The following is a 20,576-nucleotide window of genomic DNA, read 5'->3' on the forward strand; positions in this document are numbered from 1 at the left end:
TAGCCATATTCACTTTCACCGGCTACGTGAGTAAACATTAAGAGTTGAAAGGCTATTTCTCAATTGCTCACAACTCCAAACTCCAGTTTTTCCCTCAACATCATGGGTACTGGCTATGTCCTAGGTGTCATTCAGACGTCCATTTTAACATGTGTGTTCAATCCATGATTTTCCAGAATAGAACACATATTCATTAAAGTCTATGGTGCTATTCACATGTTCATGTTTTTTCTGCAAAACATGTGTCCACAAAAAATCATGGAGACATACTTGCTTTGTCATGGGACAAATTTACCCATAGAAGTCTATGGGTCAATGGCAATCACTGACAGCATACGGATGGCATCAGATTCCAGAAAGTTCTGTGTCCAGAAAAATTGTAATGGGTAGGAGAAGCTTTACAGTTTATTATTATATGTGGCAAGGGCCTACAGTATGTACTCTGTGCTCTATAATACTAGATATAGGACCATCCTGATTGGGTTCACCATGTTGTTATGGAATGGCTTTTACACTATTTTGGTCAAAATTGTGACATTTACTATGTTATGTATGTGTACTAATACTAAATATTTATTTATTTACTTACTACAGGGTATACCAACATGTGTTCCAGCTCATTTCTTTGGTTTTTCTTTATTTTTTTGTACTTTGTTCATACAGAGGCATGGCTCCTCCTTTTTGGGCTGCGCATAGTCTATATAGCTTTCCACAGGAAAGTGTCTGAACAGTCAGGCCTGAGTCCTGCTCTGCCTCCATCAATTGAGGCCTGCTGGCACTTTGAGAGATTTAATACTAGAGATAGGACCATCTTGATTGGGTACACCTTGTTGTGGTGGAATGGGTTTTATTCATTTTTTATGAAACTAGTATCATATAAGTTATTTATAAATGTACTATTACTATTTACTTGCTGCAGGGTATTTTCTTATTTATTTATATCTTAGGTTATGTTTGTAAATGGCTACAGTGTGAATGTGCACCTGCACATTGCACGTATACCAACATGTGTTCAGCTCATTACTTTGGTTTTACGCTATGCTCTTTGCATAGTATATGAGAAAGTTAGATTGGATCCAAGCGCCATACATAAATATTGTGGGTGGTTACTGTGCAACAAAATAATCTGACCGCTGTAACACAGATCTACATATGATCTAACAACACAGACATCATATTTTTTGTGATGTGACGATTTCCATTCTCTTGTCTGTCTATCCCTTAAGGTTTGCGGTTCCAGACACATTAGGGAATTATAATATCATTACCAAAAATCAGAAGAGGAAACACAACAATTATATAGGACAAGTCTTTTCAGACTAAAGTTTACCCATACTGTATGAGCTGTGATAATAATAAATAACTCCTACCTTCAGGAAACGTAGACCGATAGTCCACAGATTCACTGGATACCATTTCAGTTGTAGGACTTACACTCCTTGCACTCACAAGTCTATCCAAATGAGGTGTATGTACCCTTCCATCAAAGAGGACCCGCTCGCTGCCTATATCTGTAAAGAAATATTGCTAAAATGGGCAAGTTGTCTCATAATGATGGTGGTCCAAACTGATTGAATGACAAAGTGTTTTACCTTTCAGCTGCTTTCTCTTCCTTACACATATGCAAACCACCAGAACTATAAAAAGCAGCACAAAACAGGACACAACCCCAGAAATAATTCCTATGTAATTGTGGTTTGGTTGGACTCGCACTTTACCAATCACAATGGAGGACGTTTCCTGTAGGAGCTAAAATAACGACAGCATGTAAAAAGTCTTACAGCACAAAATAAATCTTTTAGACATACATGTTTGAAGTTTTATCCTCTCTCCCTCAGAGTAGCGGTCATATATCGGCCCCCAGGCTCACCCACCCACTTCGTGAACTATTTCTCAGCCTAGTTGTCACACTTTATGTCCTCAGAACTCCCAACCCTTATCCTGGGAGAATTCATCATCCCCATTAATAGCCCCACTTCCACATCTGCGTCCCAGCTTCTATCACTAACCACTTCTCTCGGCCTCTCACAGCTCTCAACCTCTGAGACACACAAGGACGGTAGCACCCTTGACCTGGTCTTTTTCCAGTTCTGTTCAATCTCCTACCTAAATAATTCACAGCTTCCCCTCTCTGACCACAACATACTCTCCTTCACGCTCACAAATCGTCGCCCACCCCAGCACACTCCTACCTACCATACATTAAGAAATCTACAAGCCATTAACCCTCATACACTTTCAGACTCCCTACACTCATCACTGTCCCCAATCTCCTCTTTTTCCTGTCCTCATCTGGCTGTACACCACTGCAATGACACTCTCAGAAGCACCCTGGACCAAGTAGCACCCCTCACCTTCAGAACCTCCAAACAAAGAGTGAAACAGCCCTGGCTCACATCGCAAACCCGATTTCTCCAGTGATGCTCTAGGAGTGCTGAACACTTATGGAGGAAAACTCGCACACCAGAAGACTTCATCCACTTCAAATTTATGTTAAAAACCTATAACTCTGCCCTTCAGCTCGCCAAACAGACCTACTACACCACCCTGATCTCCTCACTGTCCAACAACCCCAGGAAACTTTTTGACAGCTTTCACTCCCTCCTCAGGCCAAAAGCACAAGCTCCTATCACAGACATTTGTGCTGATGACCTGGCCTCCCACTTTATAGAGAAAATAGATAACATCCTTCAGGAAATCCGCTCCCAACCTCCAAGTTCAGTGACTTCCATCCCTCCCTGCATTTCCCCTGACTCACTCTCCACATTTGATCCCATCACAGAAGAAGTCTCCAGACTCCTCTCTTCTTCTCGTCCAACTACATACACTACTGACCGTATTCCCTCTCATCTCCTCCAATCTCTCTCCAGTCGTCATGACTCACCTAACTACAATCTTTAATCTCTTCCTCTCCTCAGGCATTTTTCCATCTTCCTTCAAACACTATATCATTACTCCATTATTAAAGAAACCCACTCTCAACCCATCCTGCACAAATAACTACAGACCAGGCTCCAATCTCCCCTTCATCTCTAAACTCTTGGAGCGACTAGTCTACTCCCACCTTACCCGTTACTTCTCCACTTACTCCCTCCTAGACCCTTCACAGTCCGGCTTCCGCCCCCTACATTCGACAGAAACTGCACTCATCAAAGTGACCAATGACCTTTTGACAGCAAAATGTAATGTTGACCACTCTCTGTTCATTCTTTTTGACTTTTCTGCAGCTTTTGACACTGTTGACCACCGTCTCCTACTCTCCAGGCTCCAGTTACTAGGCATTAAGGACACGGCTCTCTCCTTGTTCTCTTCCTACCTTTCTGACCACTCCTTCAGTGTTTTGTTTGCTGGCTCCACTTCATCTCCTCTTCCTCTAGCTGTCAGGGTACCTCAAGGCTCAGTCCTTGGCCCCTTCTCTTCTCTCTCTACACGGCCCCCAATTGGACAGACCATCAGCAGATTTGGCTTTCAGTACCATCTTTACGCTGATGACACACAACTATATACATCATCCCCTGACCTTACCCCCGCTGTACTACAGAACACCAGTGACTGTCTGCAGTCTCCAACATGTCGGCTCTCTATCTGAAACTCAACCTCTCCAAAACTGAACTTCTTCTGCTCCCGCTATCTACTAACCTCCCTAAATCTGGTATTTCTCTCTCCGTGGGTGGCAGCATAATAACACCCCATCAGCAGATGCGCTGTCTGGGTGTTATGTTTGACTCCGATCTCTCCTCCACATCCCATATACAATCTCTTGCCCGCTCTTGCCGCTTACACCTAAAGAACATCTCTAGAATCTGCCCTTTTCTCCATGGAAACAACAAAAACCCTCACTGTCACCTTGATCCACTCCCACCTGGACTACTGAAATGCTCTATTAATTGGCCTCCCCGTTACTCGACTTTCCCCTCTCCAGTCCATCCTTAATGCAGCAGCCAGGGTCGTTCATCTGGCTAATCTGTATTCAGACGTGTCCGCTCTTCACCCGTCATTACACTGGCTGCCCATTCATTATAGAATCCAAATCAAAGTACATGTTCTCACCCACAAAGCTCTCCACAATGCGGCACCCCTTACATCTCCTCCCTCATTTCTGTCTATCGGCCTAATCGACCACTGCGCTCTGCAAACAACTTTCGACTAACCTCTGCACTAATCCGTACCTCCCACTCCCGACTCCAAGACTTCTCCTGTGCTGCGCCAATCCTCTGGAATGCTCTACCCCAAGATATTAGGACCATCCACAATTTGCATAGTTTTAGGCGCTCCCTCAAAACAAATTTGTTCAGAGCGGCCTATCATGTTCCCTAATCAAGTCATTTAATGCTTATGTGTGTGTAACCCATTCACTACTTCCATCTATCCCCACCCCCTAAAGATGGCTGGACCATCATTGTAAATACATCATTGTAAATACACATCTGTACTTTGTATCCCCCCCACCTCATTGTAGATTGTAAGCTCTCATGAGCAGGGTCGTCTTATTCTGCTTTAATTATTGTATTGCTAACGTTGTTACTTATGACTGTTGTGTTTGAAACTGTTAAACTGTAAAGCGCTGCAGAATATGTTGGCGCTATATAAAGATTATTATTATTTAATTTGTTTCTCTTTTCTTAAAAAAAGGTTTTGAAGGGCCAGATATTATCTATGGAGGAAACTGTTGATGACACTGATTGGCCACCATGGTCACATAAGATGACATCATTATGAACTAGACATCATGGTGCATGAACCATGGACACCACTGATTTTCCAATTTTTTGTTTAATTTTTATATTTGGATATTCTTAGGGTTACTTTTATAGCAAATAGAGAAATGGTTGCACTCAATTGTACTAAAGCAAGTAAATGTGTGATACGTGAAATGTGAATAGCATAATGGCTTGTGAAATCTATGATAAAACACATGACATGCTTAGCAGAAAATTTGGCCAACAAATGTGAGCCCATCCACCAACGTCAAGGTAATCTCATGGATCGGATGGGTCTCTGATCTAACTGCCTAACTTTTTTCTGACTTGGACACTCCGCCCTTCACCATGCTGTGATTTTAATTACATCCAAACACAGTTGGTTCCGACCTTCTTATAAATGCAGGCTTTACCAAGACATTAGCCAGAGGAAAGAGTTCACACTATGCAGTTAGGTCAGGGACCCATCCAATCCATGAGATTACCTTGATGTTGGTGGATGGGCTCACATTTTTTGGTCAAATTTTGTGCTAAGCATCTCATGTGCTTTTTCATAGTTTTCACAAGCCATTATGCTATTCACATTTCATGTATCACACATTTACTTGCTTTAGTACAACTGAGTGCAACCATTTCTCTATTTGCTATGTTAGTTGTTTTTGGTATGCACCAGTTCAGACTAGTTCTCTGCCCAGTCAGTTTACCATTAATTCTTAGGGTTACTTTTATCAGAAAAGCCCTTGAATTCTCACATAACTTTTCCTATCCATGCATTCATATATATTATAATTTTACCAGAAGTTTATAAAACCCCATCTACTACACCCAATCCACATCTGCTACCACATCCAATGCTCTTTCATGATTAACCTGGGTAATCCTATTTAGCGCACGTTGTTAAACAACAATTACATGTCATTTCCCTAATGAAAACCGCTGTTACAGGTTATATATGTTCACTACATGTTGAATCGGTCTGAATGCCCTGTGGGGGGTTCTTAACAGCCAGAAGTGCACCTGCCTTGTGCATCTTCTTCAGATAATTACAACGCAGCTTTCCACAACTACAAATGATAAAAGTTTATCATTCCCAGCAGGCATGCAGCTTAATTATTCATGATTTACGTAGAGACATTTGGAAATTTCAATCAACAGTAGCCAAATGACTGATGAACAAACAAAGCAGCGCAATTTGATTATGAGGAGAGAACACGTTGACCTTCAGTAATAATATATAAACCAATATATGACGACAACCTAAGCTTAGTTATACAGAACTCCACAGACCAAAATGAACGGGTCATACCTCTATTTTCAGCTCACTGTTGCTTTTCATCAAGTCATTGGAAACAGCGCAGGACACAAAATCTGATTTAGATTGAATAATTTCACAGCTCTTGTTACCAACTTTCAGCACTTCTCCTCTTACAGCATCAGAATCAATATTGTCTCCCTGAAACCAAAATGATCAGCAAGAATTAGAAATGAAACCTACACACAATGACCAACTATGGGGGTTAATAAAGCATCCATGCAATATGGTAATTTAATAATATTAAAGTAAATGTATGATAAGAAAATGACCTATTTTCTACTTGGCAATGTTTTATTTTCTTGACCTTTATTAAAAAACAATATTAGTAATATTGCAATTTTCATTCACGTCATGTGGTCTATTTTCGACTCATAGGCCCTAATTCATCAAAGATTTTAAGTAAAATAAAGTGGTGTAAAAGCTTTGAAAAGTTGTCAAAACTCAACTTTTGCTATTTTCACAACAGTTTTTCCCAGCTACGCCGAAATGTACAGAGGTAGGGTGGGCACAGCGTAGGTGTGACAACACAGTTCGGTTGGTGTGGTGTTCCGTACACCAGAAATCTCACTCCAGTACCTAACTGGATTAAGATTTCTTGGGTAAAGCACGGAGGTGCTCCAGATTCATGAAGGTGCGTGCATGTCTTCAAAAAATCAGAAGTGTCTGACTCCACTACGCCCCCTCATCATAATGGGTGAAAAAATTGCAGATCTTGATGAATCGAGATAATAATTCCTGACCTTTCAGGAGGAGCTTTCAGCAGGCTCCTAATCAGAGGCAGGATCACGATGACAAGTAACACCTCTATACCCAGCTGATAATACAGGATCCACCAATCACAATAGACGATATGACCATTGCACATGCACTTTAATACAAAAGATAGGATTCATTGCTGCTAATATACATGTGAATTTCATGAAACAAAATGAAGTTAGATTATAAAAAAGGATAAAATTGGAATTTTGAATAAAATTTGTGATAAGGAAAAAAAATTGTCATACTGTCAAAATTGCATTTAACACAAAAAAAACCCTGTTGTAAATAACAGATCATTTCTGATGACACAGTCCCATTGAGTGTGGTATTTGTCAAATATCATATCATTAGAAATGGAATATTTAAGGTGTGGAGCCTTATTAAAGATGTAGCACTCGGACCAAGCGATTCAGGTTACAACTTTCTCTCGCTAACCTCTGCCAGTTTTAATACTGCTGCAGTTATAATGAATTTTCTTACTTCACCAAGAATGCCACGTACCACCACGTGATCTCTGCACTGAACTTTGTGGCTGGATGTGAATATTTATGTGGGAGGAATATTCTGGAAGTACCGTATCATTGCATTTGTATGAAAGCTAATACAGAAACACGATAATGCATTGTATATAGTAACATAAACAATACATAACTGGAGAGTTTACCTTAATTTCTAGGATGTTACCTATTGAAATCAGCAAAGGTTTATCGAATGCTTTAAACACTGGATTATTTACAAAAATAAATTCAAATGAAGCAGATATGGCTCCATCAAAAATGAAAAAAGCTTGGGTTACAATTGGTGGCCTCAGATTTAGTCCTTTCAGGGATGGAGTGGATGAGCAGATCATCTCAGATGAGGATCTATGGACACATGTCTGGAAAAAATACAGGAAAAATAATTGCAAATAAGGATTGTAAAATCTGCAAATAAGTAATTTAAGCAAACACTAATGAATGTAATTGCTACACATGTACTTTCCTCTTACACAGGAGGCCCTGCCTTGTACAAGCCTCACAATAGTGCAAGCAGTCTGGACACATGAGCAAGGGGTTCTTGTTAGCAGTAATTTCCATGGAAACATGTAAGGCATTGTACAATGGTGCTCCTAGTGATCACCCATTGTAGGACGGCATCGAATACTATTGCTGACGTCTTCCCTGGCCACAAAGACACCATAAATCACAATAATGTACATTGGTAACCTTTGTAAAGACCTAGAAAGACACTTCCCACCAGATGAGAAGCTTTTAGAACTAGGTGTGATTACTTTATTAGCCTCAAAGTTTATTTCACGGTGATTACATACTTAGCTGAAGCGGCAGCCTATTCTCAGGAAACCCCTTGCTGGGTCTGAAATCATACAGTTAATGCATAACTAATCACTCAGCCTCACACAGAGCAAAACAATTAATTGCCACCCAGTGGGCTCCTCATCTTGTGTTTGTTAAAACAGCAGAAAATGTCACTTTTTATATATTTTGGGGTTTATTCCCAGTACATGCACATATATATATATATACACACTGTGTGCAGAATTATTAGGCAAGTTGTATTTTGATCACTTGATACTTTTTATACATGTTGTCCTACTCCAAGCTGTTCAGGCTTGAGAGCCAATTACCAATTAAGTAAATCAGGTGATGTGCATCTCTGTAATGAGGAGGAGTGTTGTCTAATGACATCAAAACCCTATATAAGGTGTGCTTAATAATTAGGCAACTTCCTTTCCTTTGGCAAAATGGGTCAAAAGAGAGATTTGACGGGTTCTGAAAAGTCCAAAATTGTGAGATGTCTTGCAGAGGGATGCAGCAGTCTTGAAATTGCCAAACTTTTGAAGCGTGATCACCGAACAATCAAGCGTTTCATGACAAATAGCCAACAGGATCGCAAGAAGCGTGTTGGACAAAAAAGGCGTAAAATAACTGCCCATGAATTGAGGAAAATCAAGCGTGAAGCTACCAAGATGCCATTTGCCATCAGTTTTGCAATATTTCAGAGCGGCAACGTTACTGGAGTAACAAAAAGCACAAGGTGGGCGATACTCAGGGAAATGGCCAAGGTAAGGAAGGCTGAAAAACGACCACCTTTGAACAAGAAAAATAAGATAAAACGTCAAGATTGGGCCAAGAAATATGTTAAGACTGACTTTTCAAAGGTTTTATGGACTGATGAAATGAGAGTGACTCTTGATGGGCCAGAGGCTGGATCAGTAAAGGGCAGAGAGCTCCACTCCGACTCAGATGCCAGCAAGGTGGAGGTGGGGTACTGGTATGGGCTGGTATCAAAGATGAACTTGTGGGACCTTTTCGGGTTGAGCATGGAGTGAAGCTCAACTCCCAGACCTACTGCCAGTTTCAGGAAGACAACTTCTTCAAGCAGTGGAAGAAGTCGGTATCGTTCAAGAAAAACATGAATTTCATGCAGGACAATGCTCCATCACATGCCTCCAACTACTCCACAGCGTGGCTGGCCAGTATAGGTCTCAAAGAAGAAAAAATAATGGCATGGCCCCCTTGTTCACCTGATCTGAACCTCATAGAGAACCTGTAGTCCCTCATAAAATGTGAGATCTACAGGGAAGGAAAACAGTCCACCTCTCAGAACAGTGTCTGGGAGGCTGTGCTGGCTGCTGCACGCAATGTTCATCGTAAACAGATCAAGCAACTGACAGAATCTATGGATGGAAGGCTGTTGAGTGTCATCATAAAAAAAGGTGGCTATATTGGTCACTAATTTTTTGAGGTTTTGTTTTTACCTGTCAGAAATGTTTATTTCTAAATTATGTGCAGTTATATTGGTTTACCTGGTGAAAATAAACAAGTGAGATGGGAATATATCTGGTTTTTATTAAGTTGCCTAATAATTCTGCACAGTAATAGTTACCTGCACAAACAGATATCCTCCTAAGATAGCCAAATCTAAAAAAAAAAAAACACTCCAACTTCCAAAAATATTAAGCTTTGATATTTATGGGTCTTTTGGGTTGATTGAGAACATAGTTGTTGATCAATAATAAAAATAATCCTCTAAAATACAACTTGCAAAATAATTCTGAGCAATATATATATATATATATATATATATATATATATATATATACATACATACATACATACATACAAGTGTATGGAGTGAGGCCACTCCCACTAGACGGCTTCTGCCCTGGAGTATGTATAAAGCATACAGCACCGCGATTCCTGGCTCAGAAACCAGCAAATCCTTGAAGCGCAAAGTGTGTGAACTTGGGGAGATTCATAACAGAGTAACTGCAAACTTTTCATTTTAGACTGGGCAACCCCAATAACACTTTTGGACATATTAATAACAATTTTTTCATGATGGGGAATCCCTACGTGCAATAAGCCCAATTTGCTTTTGCACTTTAAAAGTAAAAACAAAACAAAAAAAAACAAACAGTTTTGCTTTCTGATGTTTTCGGTAGAACTATTCTCCATTGGTCATGTAGAACTAAAATTCCAAAATTTTATACAATATGTCATTTTTGTTTTACCGTAATTATAAGCAGCTATACGGTTATATAGGGTTAACATAAAATCGGTTCACTTTCCCCTTGTGTTTCTAAAATGAATCATACGTACAGTACAACATAATGTAAAACTGTGGTTGACACATTGTAAACTGCCAATAAAAAGCCGCAAGGAGCTGCCATCAACAAGGTAGCATTTCATCGTACAAGGTTTCAAAGGATGACTTAGTCATACAAATAAACTCTACACCCGTCACCACAAGTCCATAAAGGAAGTACTGCATAGGAAATGTACTTCTTTGAAATAATTTGACTTTTTGAGACCTATAGCCAAGTGAAGGAGTCTGTATTAACATCAAACGTTTTGATGTGAGTGGTAAATGGTAGATTATTCTAATTTGTACTCTTTCATCTATTTATAACTTGTCCTTTCACTGACTGAAGTTTTTTCAGTGCAGAAAGAAATCCAATCTGTTAAAAAAAAAAAAAAAACTTAGAATAAGAATTAGAATTCATTAGAGTTTAGCAAAAAAGATTTGAATCTCCAGTACCTCTTCTGATTTGTAGGCCTAGCGCGAAGCCAAGCTTGCATGACGCCGCAACAATGATGCTGCGCAAAGCCTACAAGACAAAAGAGGATCTGGGAATACCAGCGGGTAGGATGAGGGTCGCAATCACAGACCTGCAAATCTTTTTGATCTCTAGTACTTATAGCTATTAGAACATATAGATGTCAGAGGGAGCAAAAAGTAGCCATTGCTCTGGTGTGGCTATATATTATTTAGTAGCCCATAAAATGTAAAAATTCTGTGAAATTCTACATTTTCATTGTGATATGTTTTGGCACCGGCAGATTCCTGCAGTGACCGTCTCTAACTTCGGAAATTTTCTCCAGTCTGGTAAAGTTGCCACATTTAATAGTTCATACTATATGTACTAATAGAGAAGAGCACAACATATATATATATATATATATATATATATATATATATATATATATATACACCGTGTATATATATATATATATATATATATATATATATACACATACACACACATAGTATGTAGTGGTAAATGTGGCAACTTTACCAAATAGGTGAAATCTATCTGGGATTACATGAAGAGAAAGCATGGTGGGGGCACGCCTGCAGCCACAGAGGATCTGTGGTTAGTTCGCCCAGATTTTTGGAACAATCTCTCTGCCAAGTTCCTATAAAAATGCGTGCAAATGTATTTAGAAGAATTGATGCCGTTTTGAAGAAAAAGGCTGGTCACACACAATATTTATTTGATTTAGATTTCTCTTTTGTTCATTCACTTTTAATTGATTGAAAGAAACTATTACGGTATCACTTCTATTTTGAAAGCATTCTCACTTTTCCACACCTGCCTGAAACTTTTGCACAGTACACTTTATGCATACATATTTATCACCCACTAACATATATTAATACAAGTTTAATACCAATAATGCACAATAATTTCCTGTCTCAATAAATACTTATATCAGCCTCATGAAATACGATGACACTAGTGAGCGTCGGCACTTATTAATTGCCAGTATCAATTTCACATAATTCAGATATTTCAAGAACTGGCTGGCTGTAGGAAGGCTTCCTAATTCTTATTCTACAAGTGCTGATAGTAAATCACAAGAATCTATTTTAATATTCATTGCGTGTGAAATAATTTAAAAGACAAACACAGTTCAATGAAAATGAAGAATGATATTTATGTGTGTAGCCAAAAACATTATGAAAAATGAATAAAACCAATTAATAGATGGCATTTTGTATAAACATGTATGTATTTGTCCCTTGTCATCCTCCATTTCATTTCTGCGTAGGACGTTGTGCTCGTTTCTCAAGTCTTCATTGCTTTCTCTCTTATTTTGGCTCTTGAATATTTAGTTTTCTTCTGATCTTCAAAAACAGATTAGGCTTGCTCTCTTTGGTGTTTCTTCTAGGATGAGAACTATGGGCCTGATTCATTATCGTATTTGCACCTTTTTTTGTCTAGTTTTTGGTGGGGTTTTTTGCTCCTAATTTTTCTTTTAAATTGTACCTTGTTGTAATCCTATTTGTTGTGTTAACCTATTTTATTGTTTATGTTTGTCACTGTGGGCAGGGTTTGGGTTTCCAGATCCTCTCCTGCCCACCCAGAGTGATTTGGTGCAAAGACTTTCTAACACAATCACAAGACAAATAAAATAAAAAAATGTAAACAGCAAATGGTGAATTGGACCCCATTTCTCATAATTACAGCAATTGTAAGAGAGGAGGAGGAGAGGTTGCAGTCGCACCCGGGCCCTTGAGCCTAAGGAGGCCAAATGGTCCCTTTAGCCCATATGAGAAGACTAATACTTTTACACACCCCATGATAGTAAGGGGCCCTGTTGGAAATTTACACTGAGGCCCATGAGCTTCAAGTTACCCCACTGATTACATTTATTATGTTTTCAGTAAGAAAGTCAAAGTAGACATTCTGCAGGCTAAGTGGTACTTTACTTGTTGAGCTATATCTATAAAGAACTGAATTACCAGATGTTTAAAGTCCTTTGTTAAGGCACCCTGACAGCTGACCAATGCAGCACAAACCATAAACAGCATAATGCAAAGACCAGCTGGGTTTCAGTCATGTATTTTTTACTCTGAAATGCTGCAGACTTTCAGGGAAAAAATATTTATGTAACCTGGCAGGGGATGATGCAACTAGTCAAAGAGGCAGGTCTGTTTGGTTTCTCCCTGCCCTCTCTCCTTGACTAATCGGTCTCTCCTTATAAGTATCCCTGTAAGTATAGGTAGGGGGAAGTCAAGCGGGGGTTCTGATTTGGCTCTCTAACAATCCTACGAGCAGCTCTCACTGAAATTTTTTGCTTGATCTTCCAGATCTTATCTTGACCTCCACTGTTCATGTTAACTGCTACTTCTTAGATACATTTGAAACTGAGGAAAGGGCAACTTGAAAAAACTTTGCTATCTTCTTATTCCCCTCTCCTGCCTTGTGGGCCTCCACCATTTTTATTTTCAGAGTGCTAGGAAGCTGCTTAGAAGAACCCATGGCTGCTGTTTGTTGGCACAAGGTTAAAGGAGGCTGGGTTTTTAAAAGCTGGGAAATTTGTATCACCTGTCCTTTCCAAACAATGATAGTGAACAAGCCATAACCCTAACAGGCTAATTACATCTGAAACCCTGGTCAAAGTTATCTGAGCACACAAATCTCCACAAACTTTAGCATCGGCACATTTTCCTTTTTTTATGTTAAAATGTAAGAGATGAAAATATATATATTTTTTGCCTAAAATACTAAGAAAACGTTTCATCTTTAACTCTTTTTAGAGATCATTTCATCTTCAACTTGCTTAACTGTTCACAATAACAGTAATTTTGACCAGGGGTGCCCAAACTTTTAAATGCCACTGTACAATACACTTTCATATGTTAGATGTGTTCTTCTCAACTGGTCTTTCAGTTGTAGTTTTGTCTTTCTGAATAAGTCATTTTATGGTCATTTTTATTTTCTTGGATGGATTTCGCTTGTGGGTTATATTGTATATTATTGGCCATCGCAGTCACAAGATTTTTCACACTGAGGGATGATGACTTATATCCATTATAGGCTTCTAATTCCACAACACTCCTTCACGTATTGATCAGCGTGTTTATATAGAACTAACAGTAGAGGTGATCAAAGCAATAACATACTGTGTGCTACAGCCAGTAGGTGGCAGTATTCTCGCAGATCTGGTAATGTATCTCCAGTTGCATCTATTAAGGTTAATTAATGCAATTTCTAAATTAAAAATTGGCAAAACAGAGAATTCTATTTGCTCAGCATTAATTGCTAATAGACAATAGCATTAGTTTGTTCCAATCAACGTTAGTATGAAGTGTTATTTGTTATTCTTTGCTGTGTCTCCATTGAGTGCAAGTGGATTAATTGTGATCTTAATGTATGTGGAAACTGTAAAATAATCAATAGTTTTAAAGAACTTTAAAATCAAACACTACTGCACAAAGAAAGATCATTTTTTCTGGTTTGTTGCCTTCAAACCCTACGCTGACACCAAGCCCTTTCGTCTGAGAAGAGGTTCACATGTTCCTTGAACTGTATCGGGCTCGTATATTCTGTAATCCTTCTTTTTTATTGTATTATTGGTGAATTCATTGCTCTAGTTATCAACTGAAGAGTAGCGATGTCCTTTAAATTAATAATGGTGGTATATGTAAGTCTCTTTGAGGCTGTTCTATAGAAGTGGTTCACGAGTGCAGACCACACATTTTAGCAGGCAGGTCAGTGAAGTAGATGCTCTTATGGAATGATAAAATCTAATAATGCTCCTTAGAAGTGATGCAATATGACTGATTGGTAGGGGCAGGAAAATCTCATTTGCGATGACCTTGCTGTTATGTGATTTGACATGACATTTTAAGCTCCAAATTGGTTTTAGCAATTGAAGAATACGATGGTTTTAGTTTTCAAGAAATATTGGATTGCAGAACAATGAGGAAATGCGGTAATTTAATCTACTGGCTACTCAATTAGAATACTGGCCACAAAGCAGCACCTTTGGTTATGATTCAATTAAGTGTCTTTTAATGGGAAAAACTGAATTTCCCCTCTACTTGTGTTTGTGTTATAGGAGAAATCTGAAAATTATCTGTTTGTCAATATCAAGGACCGCAAAGAGGACCAGAGAGTAACATTCCCATGAATCTCTAGAATTGTAACTGTGCCAAGCTAAACAAAAGGTTCTGTCCGGCCAAGTTCTGCTCACTCCGTCTTATATTGCGAGTCATGTAGGTGATAAATAATGTTATTCATATGTGTGCCACAGCTTCCTGGGGTAAGACAGGAAGGAACAGAATGGTAGAGATGAAGGTTATGTGTGTGTATGTTACATTAAGATATCACAGTTTTTAAGTCTATTTGTGGTCATCGAGCGTCTTTAGAAAAAGTTCAAGGCAAAAATAGAATTCTAGTTGTAGTACTGACTGAGCCGTCAGATACAACTTCTGCATATCCACAGCAGAGATATTTAAGATTACTGAACGGATAGCTGCTAGAAAAATAATTAGTCATGAAATTATTTTAGTTACGGTAGTTAGCATGAAAATAAGTAGGTTTGCAAATGACTTGCTTGTCCTATCTGCTTTCATTATCCTGCAATCAGAGCTTTTCTCTTACATAGTATACAGCTTGTTTTCATGGAGCTTAGCCTAGGGTATGTAGTGGTTACATTCCAGGGGGGAAGTTAACTCCTAAAAACAGTCAGCTCTCTCCAGCCTATTGATTGATTAATAGAAATGTTGTCTATACAACAATTACCTGCTCATCTCCTTTTCCCTCCCTCTCAGATCCTGACTGAGCTGCTCTTATCAGTCCTGTAGAATCACAATCCCCTGGCACCCAGCATCATCACTCTCACTGTACTGAGCTGTGTGCTTCTTCAAGTGCTCTTTTATCAGATGTGTAAATACAGTGATAACAGTGTAGACTAAAAAAAAACAATGATAGTTGATTGTCTTAAGGTACCTTCACATTAAACGACGCTGCAGCGATATCGACAACGATGCCGATCGCTGCAGCGTCGCTGTGTGGTCACTGGAGAGCTGTCACACAGACAGCTCTCCAGCGACCAACTATGCCGAAGTCCCCGGGTAACCAGGGTAAACATCGGGTTACTAAGCGCAGGGCCGCGCTTAGTAACCCGATGTTTACTCTGGTTACCAGTGTACATGTAAAAAACAAACAAACAGTACATACTTACATTCTGGTGTCCGTAACGTCCCCCGGCGTCTGCTTCCTGCACTGACTGTGAGTGCCGGCCGTAAGGCAAAGCACAGCGGTGACGTCACCGCTGTGCTCTGCTTTTACTTTACGGCCGCCGGAGCTCACAGTCAGTGCGGGAAGCGGACGGCGAGGGACGTTACGGACACCGGAATGTAAGTATGTACTGTTTGGTTTTTTTTACATTTACAATGGTAACCAGGGTAAACATCGGGTTACTAAGCGTGGCCCTGCGCTTAGTAACCCGATATTTACCCTGGTTACCATTGTAAAACATTGCTGGCATCGTTGCTTTTGGTGTCAAACACGACGATACACGCCGATCTGACGACCAAATAAAGTTCTGGACTTTCAGCAACGACCAGCGATATCACAGCAGGATCCAGATCGCTGCTGCGTGTCAAACACTACGATATCGCTATCCAGGACGCTGCAATGTCACGGATCGCTATCGTTATCGTTGCAAAGTCGCTTAGTGTGAAGGTACCTTAAGCGACGCTGCAGCGATATCGATAACGATGCCGATCGCTGCAGCGTCGCTGTGTGGTCGCTGGAGAGCTGTCACACAGACAGCTCTCCAGCGACCAACGATGCCGAAGTCCCCGGGTAACCAGGGTAAGCATCGGGTTGCTAAGCGCAGGGCCGCGCTTAGTAACCCGATGTTTACCCTGGTTACCAGTGTAAATGTAAAAAAACAAACACTACATACTTACATTCGCGTCCCCCGGCGTCCGCTTCCCTGCACTGTGTAAGCGCCGGCAGTAGCAGGGCACAGCGGTGACGTCACAGCTGTGCTCTGCTTTCCGGCCGGCACTGACACATTCAGTGCAGGAAGCTCTGAGCAGCAGCGCGGACGCCGGGGGACGTGACAGACATCAGAGGGTGAGTATGTACTGTTTATTTTTTTACTTTTACAATGGTAACCAGGGTAAATATCGGGTTACTAAGCGCGGCCCTGCGCTTAGTAACCCGATATTTACCCTGGTTACCATTGTAAAACATCGCTGGCATCGTTGCTTTTGCTGTCAAACACAACGATACACGCCGATCTGACGACCAAATAAAGTTCTGAACTTTCAGCAACGACCAGCGATATCACAGCAGGATCCAGATCGCTGCTGCGTGTCAAACACAACGATATCGCTATCCAGGACGCTGCAACGTCACGGATCGCCGTCGTTATCGCTGCAAAGTCGTTTAGTGTGAAGGTACCTTTAGTCACACTAAACGACTTACCAACGATCACGACCAGCGATACGACCTGGCCGTAATCGTTGGTAAGTCGTTGTGTGGTCGCTGGGCAGCTGTCACACAGACAGCTCTCTCCAGCGACCAACGATCAGGGGAACGACTTCGGCATCGTTGAAACTGTCTTCAACGATGCCGAAGTCCCCCTGCAGCACCCGGGTAACCATGGTAAACATCGGGTTACTAAGTGCAGGGCCGCGCTTAGTAACCCGATATTTACCCTGGTTACCATTGTAAAAGTAAAAAAAAAAAAACACTACATACTCACATTCTGATGTCTGTCACGTCCCCCGGCGTCCACAGGGTTAAAACTGCTTTCGGCAGGAGCGCTGCTAATGCACGCGCTGCTGCCAAGAGCTTCCCTGCACTGAATGTGTCAGCGCCGGCAGTAACAGCGGTGACGTGACAGACATCAGAATGGGAGTATGTACTGTTTTTTTTTTTTACTTTTACAATGGTAACCAGGGTAAATATCGGGTTACTAAGCGCGGCCCTGCGCTTAGTAACCCAATATTTACCCGGGTTACAAGTGAACACATCGCTGGATCGGCGTCACACACGCCGATCCAGCGATGACAGCGGGTGATCAGCGACCAAAAAATTGTCCTGATCATTCCCCAACGACCTCCCAGCAGGGGCCTGATCGTTGGTCGCTGTCACACATGACGAGATCGTTAGCGGGATCGTTGCTACGTCACCAAAAGCGTGACGTTGCAACGATATCATTAACGATATCGTTATGTGTGACTCAGCCTTAAGATCACACTAGGCTTTTTTAATGCTTTTTTTGGCAAATTTTCTGCTGCGTTTTACAGTATCAGCAAAGTTTATGAGATTTCAGAAATCTCATGCACATAGCTTTTTTTTTGGTCATCAAGATTTTGCACTTTACATGTTTTCTGCATAATGGAGCATGTCACTTACTTCAGCGTTTTTCACCCGTTCAAATGACTGGGTGGTGATAAAATGCTGAAAAAAACTCACCAAAACGCGGGTATCAGGTTTTGCTGTGTTTTTTGTGCCAAAACCTGATTCTATAAAATAGAACTTGTTTTTCAACATTAAACTTTATCAGCATGCATAAGAGCCAAATCTAGCATGCCAAAATGCACAAAAAATGCAAGATAAACCAAGGAAGTGTAGGTTCATACTTTTATTTTTTTCAGTGTTTTTTTTCTGCAGCAAAACCTGTTCTCTTGGCAGGAAAGAAGCTGCAGAAAAAAAGCATATTTTCCTTAATTTTTTTTTCATTTTTTTTTTTTTGCTGCATTTTTTATTAGTTTTTTAATAAGCATTCACAAGTGGCAAATGTAGCATGCCAAACTCGCTGCTATTAAAAGATATACAGTTTACCAATACCAGTCTTGAACATAGATTATAATACTAACTAGATGGTGGCCCGATTCTAACGCATCGGGTATTCTAGAATATTTATGTATTTATGTATGTATGTATATAGCAGCCACATAGTATATAGCACAGGCCACGTAGTATATAAGAGCCATGTAGTATATAGCAGACAAATACTACGTGGCCTGTGCTATATACTATGTGGCTGCTATATACATACATACATACATATTGTAGAATACCCGATGCGTTAATACAGGCCACGCAATATATAACAGTGGCCACGCAGTATATAACACAGCCCAAATAGTATATAACACAGCCCACATAGTATCTAACACTGGCCACGTAGTATATAGCAGCCACGCGGTATATAACGCAGCCCATGCAGTATATAACACAGCCCAAGTAGTATATAACACTGGCCACGTAGTATATAGCAGCCACGCTGTATATAACGCAGCCCATGCACTATATAACACTGCCCACGTAGTATATAGCAGTGTGGGCACATATCCGTGTTAAAAAAAAGATAATTAAAACAAAAAATAGTTATATACTCACCCCTTGGGATCCAGCGAAGCTGTCCCTATGAGCGTGGCTGCCGCCATCTTCCATTCCCAGGATGCATTGCAAGATTACCCAGATGACTTAGCGGTCTCGCGAGACCGCTAAGTCTTCTGGGTAATTTCGCAAAGCATCTCTGGTAATGGAAGATGGCAGCAGCCGCGAGCGCATCGTCGGACTACGGAGGGTGAGTATAGCAGGTTTTTTGCTTTTTTATATTATTTTTAACATTCAATGTTTTTACTATTGACGCTGCATAGGCAGCATCAATAGTAAAAAGTTGGGGACACATAGGATTAATAGCAGTGGTAACGTTACCCGTGGCATAGTGCGGTACGTTACCGCTGTCATTAACACTGTGTGAGCGGTGAGTGGAGGGGAGTATGGAGCAGGCGCTGGGCACTGACTGCGGGGAGTATGGAGCGGGCGCCGGGCACTGACTGCAGGGGAGTAGGGAGGGACTAATCTGACTGTGCCTGTCGCTGATTGGTTGCGGCAGCCATGACAGGCAGCTGGCGAGACCAATCAGCGACGCGGGATTTCCGTGACGGAAGTTGCAGACAGAAAGACAGAAGTACCCAATAATAATAATAATAAGTACCCCTTAGACAGTTATATATATATAGATGAATGGTATCCAATAAATATAAATGTCTATGTAAGACAAATCTCTGGTATTCAGTTAATCCATTAATACCTCTTTCAGAGCGCTATACTGTGACATTGTAATCTTGTCTACATTAAGGCATAAAGGTAACTATGCAGAGAGATTATACCAAATTATTCATAATGGACACTTACATGTGATCACACTGGTACTGGTGACTTCCCGCCACCCCAAACCAATGATAGTTGATTGTGTAACAACATAACTTTTGCTGAGCGAAGTGTCCGCCCTGCCAGAAAGCAAGAAGTAAGGAGACTGCAGAATTGTGAGCTGCATAAGAGACAACTTGAGAATAATACTTTAAGAACTTGCAATGTCTCGGTCATGAATTCACGTGAGGCCTTGCAGGTACCTCCTCTACTATATGTCATTACTATAACTTGTGCTTTATTATGTGTAAGCAGGGGCTATGTAACACTGGTGTGTGTGGACCCACTATGCCACGGGCCAGGCTTACCCTGGAGGAGCATGATTAAGAGACTAGCTGGTTTCCGCTGGGGCCCTGTTGTGAATTCTGCTTTTGGGTTCCCTCCGGTGGTGGTAGGTGGTAATGCAGTTGTCCCTGAGTTGCAGTCCTGGTCAGGTGTTTCTGCTGATTGCAGTTCTGACTGGGGTATTTAGGTGTGCAGGATCCATTAGTCCTTGCCAGTTGTCAATTGTTGTTGGGAGGTGTTGGACCTCTGCCTGTTT

The 20,576-nt window shown here is 40.7% G+C and overlaps 1 protein-coding gene across 1 annotated transcript in view; it reads right to left on the reverse strand.

Annotated features, from left to right (window-relative positions):
• MET (MET proto-oncogene, receptor tyrosine kinase) overlaps positions 1–20,576 on the reverse strand; it is a 175,887-nt gene that overhangs the window by 26,562 nt on the left and 128,749 nt on the right. The window contains exons 11-14 of the mRNA XM_077265016.1: positions 7,439–7,651; positions 6,007–6,153; positions 1,593–1,749; positions 1,371–1,511 (exon numbers count right to left, since the gene is read on the reverse strand). Coding sequence (XP_077121131.1) covers positions 1,371–1,511; positions 1,593–1,749; positions 6,007–6,153; positions 7,439–7,651 — 658 coding nt within the window. The remainder of the gene's footprint in view (positions 1–1,370; positions 1,512–1,592; positions 1,750–6,006; positions 6,154–7,438; positions 7,652–20,576) is intronic.

The sequence above is a fragment of the Ranitomeya variabilis genome, chromosome 5 (genome assembly GCF_051348905.1).
Source record: "Ranitomeya variabilis isolate aRanVar5 chromosome 5, aRanVar5.hap1, whole genome shotgun sequence".
NCBI lineage: Eukaryota > Metazoa > Chordata > Amphibia > Anura > Dendrobatidae > Ranitomeya > Ranitomeya variabilis.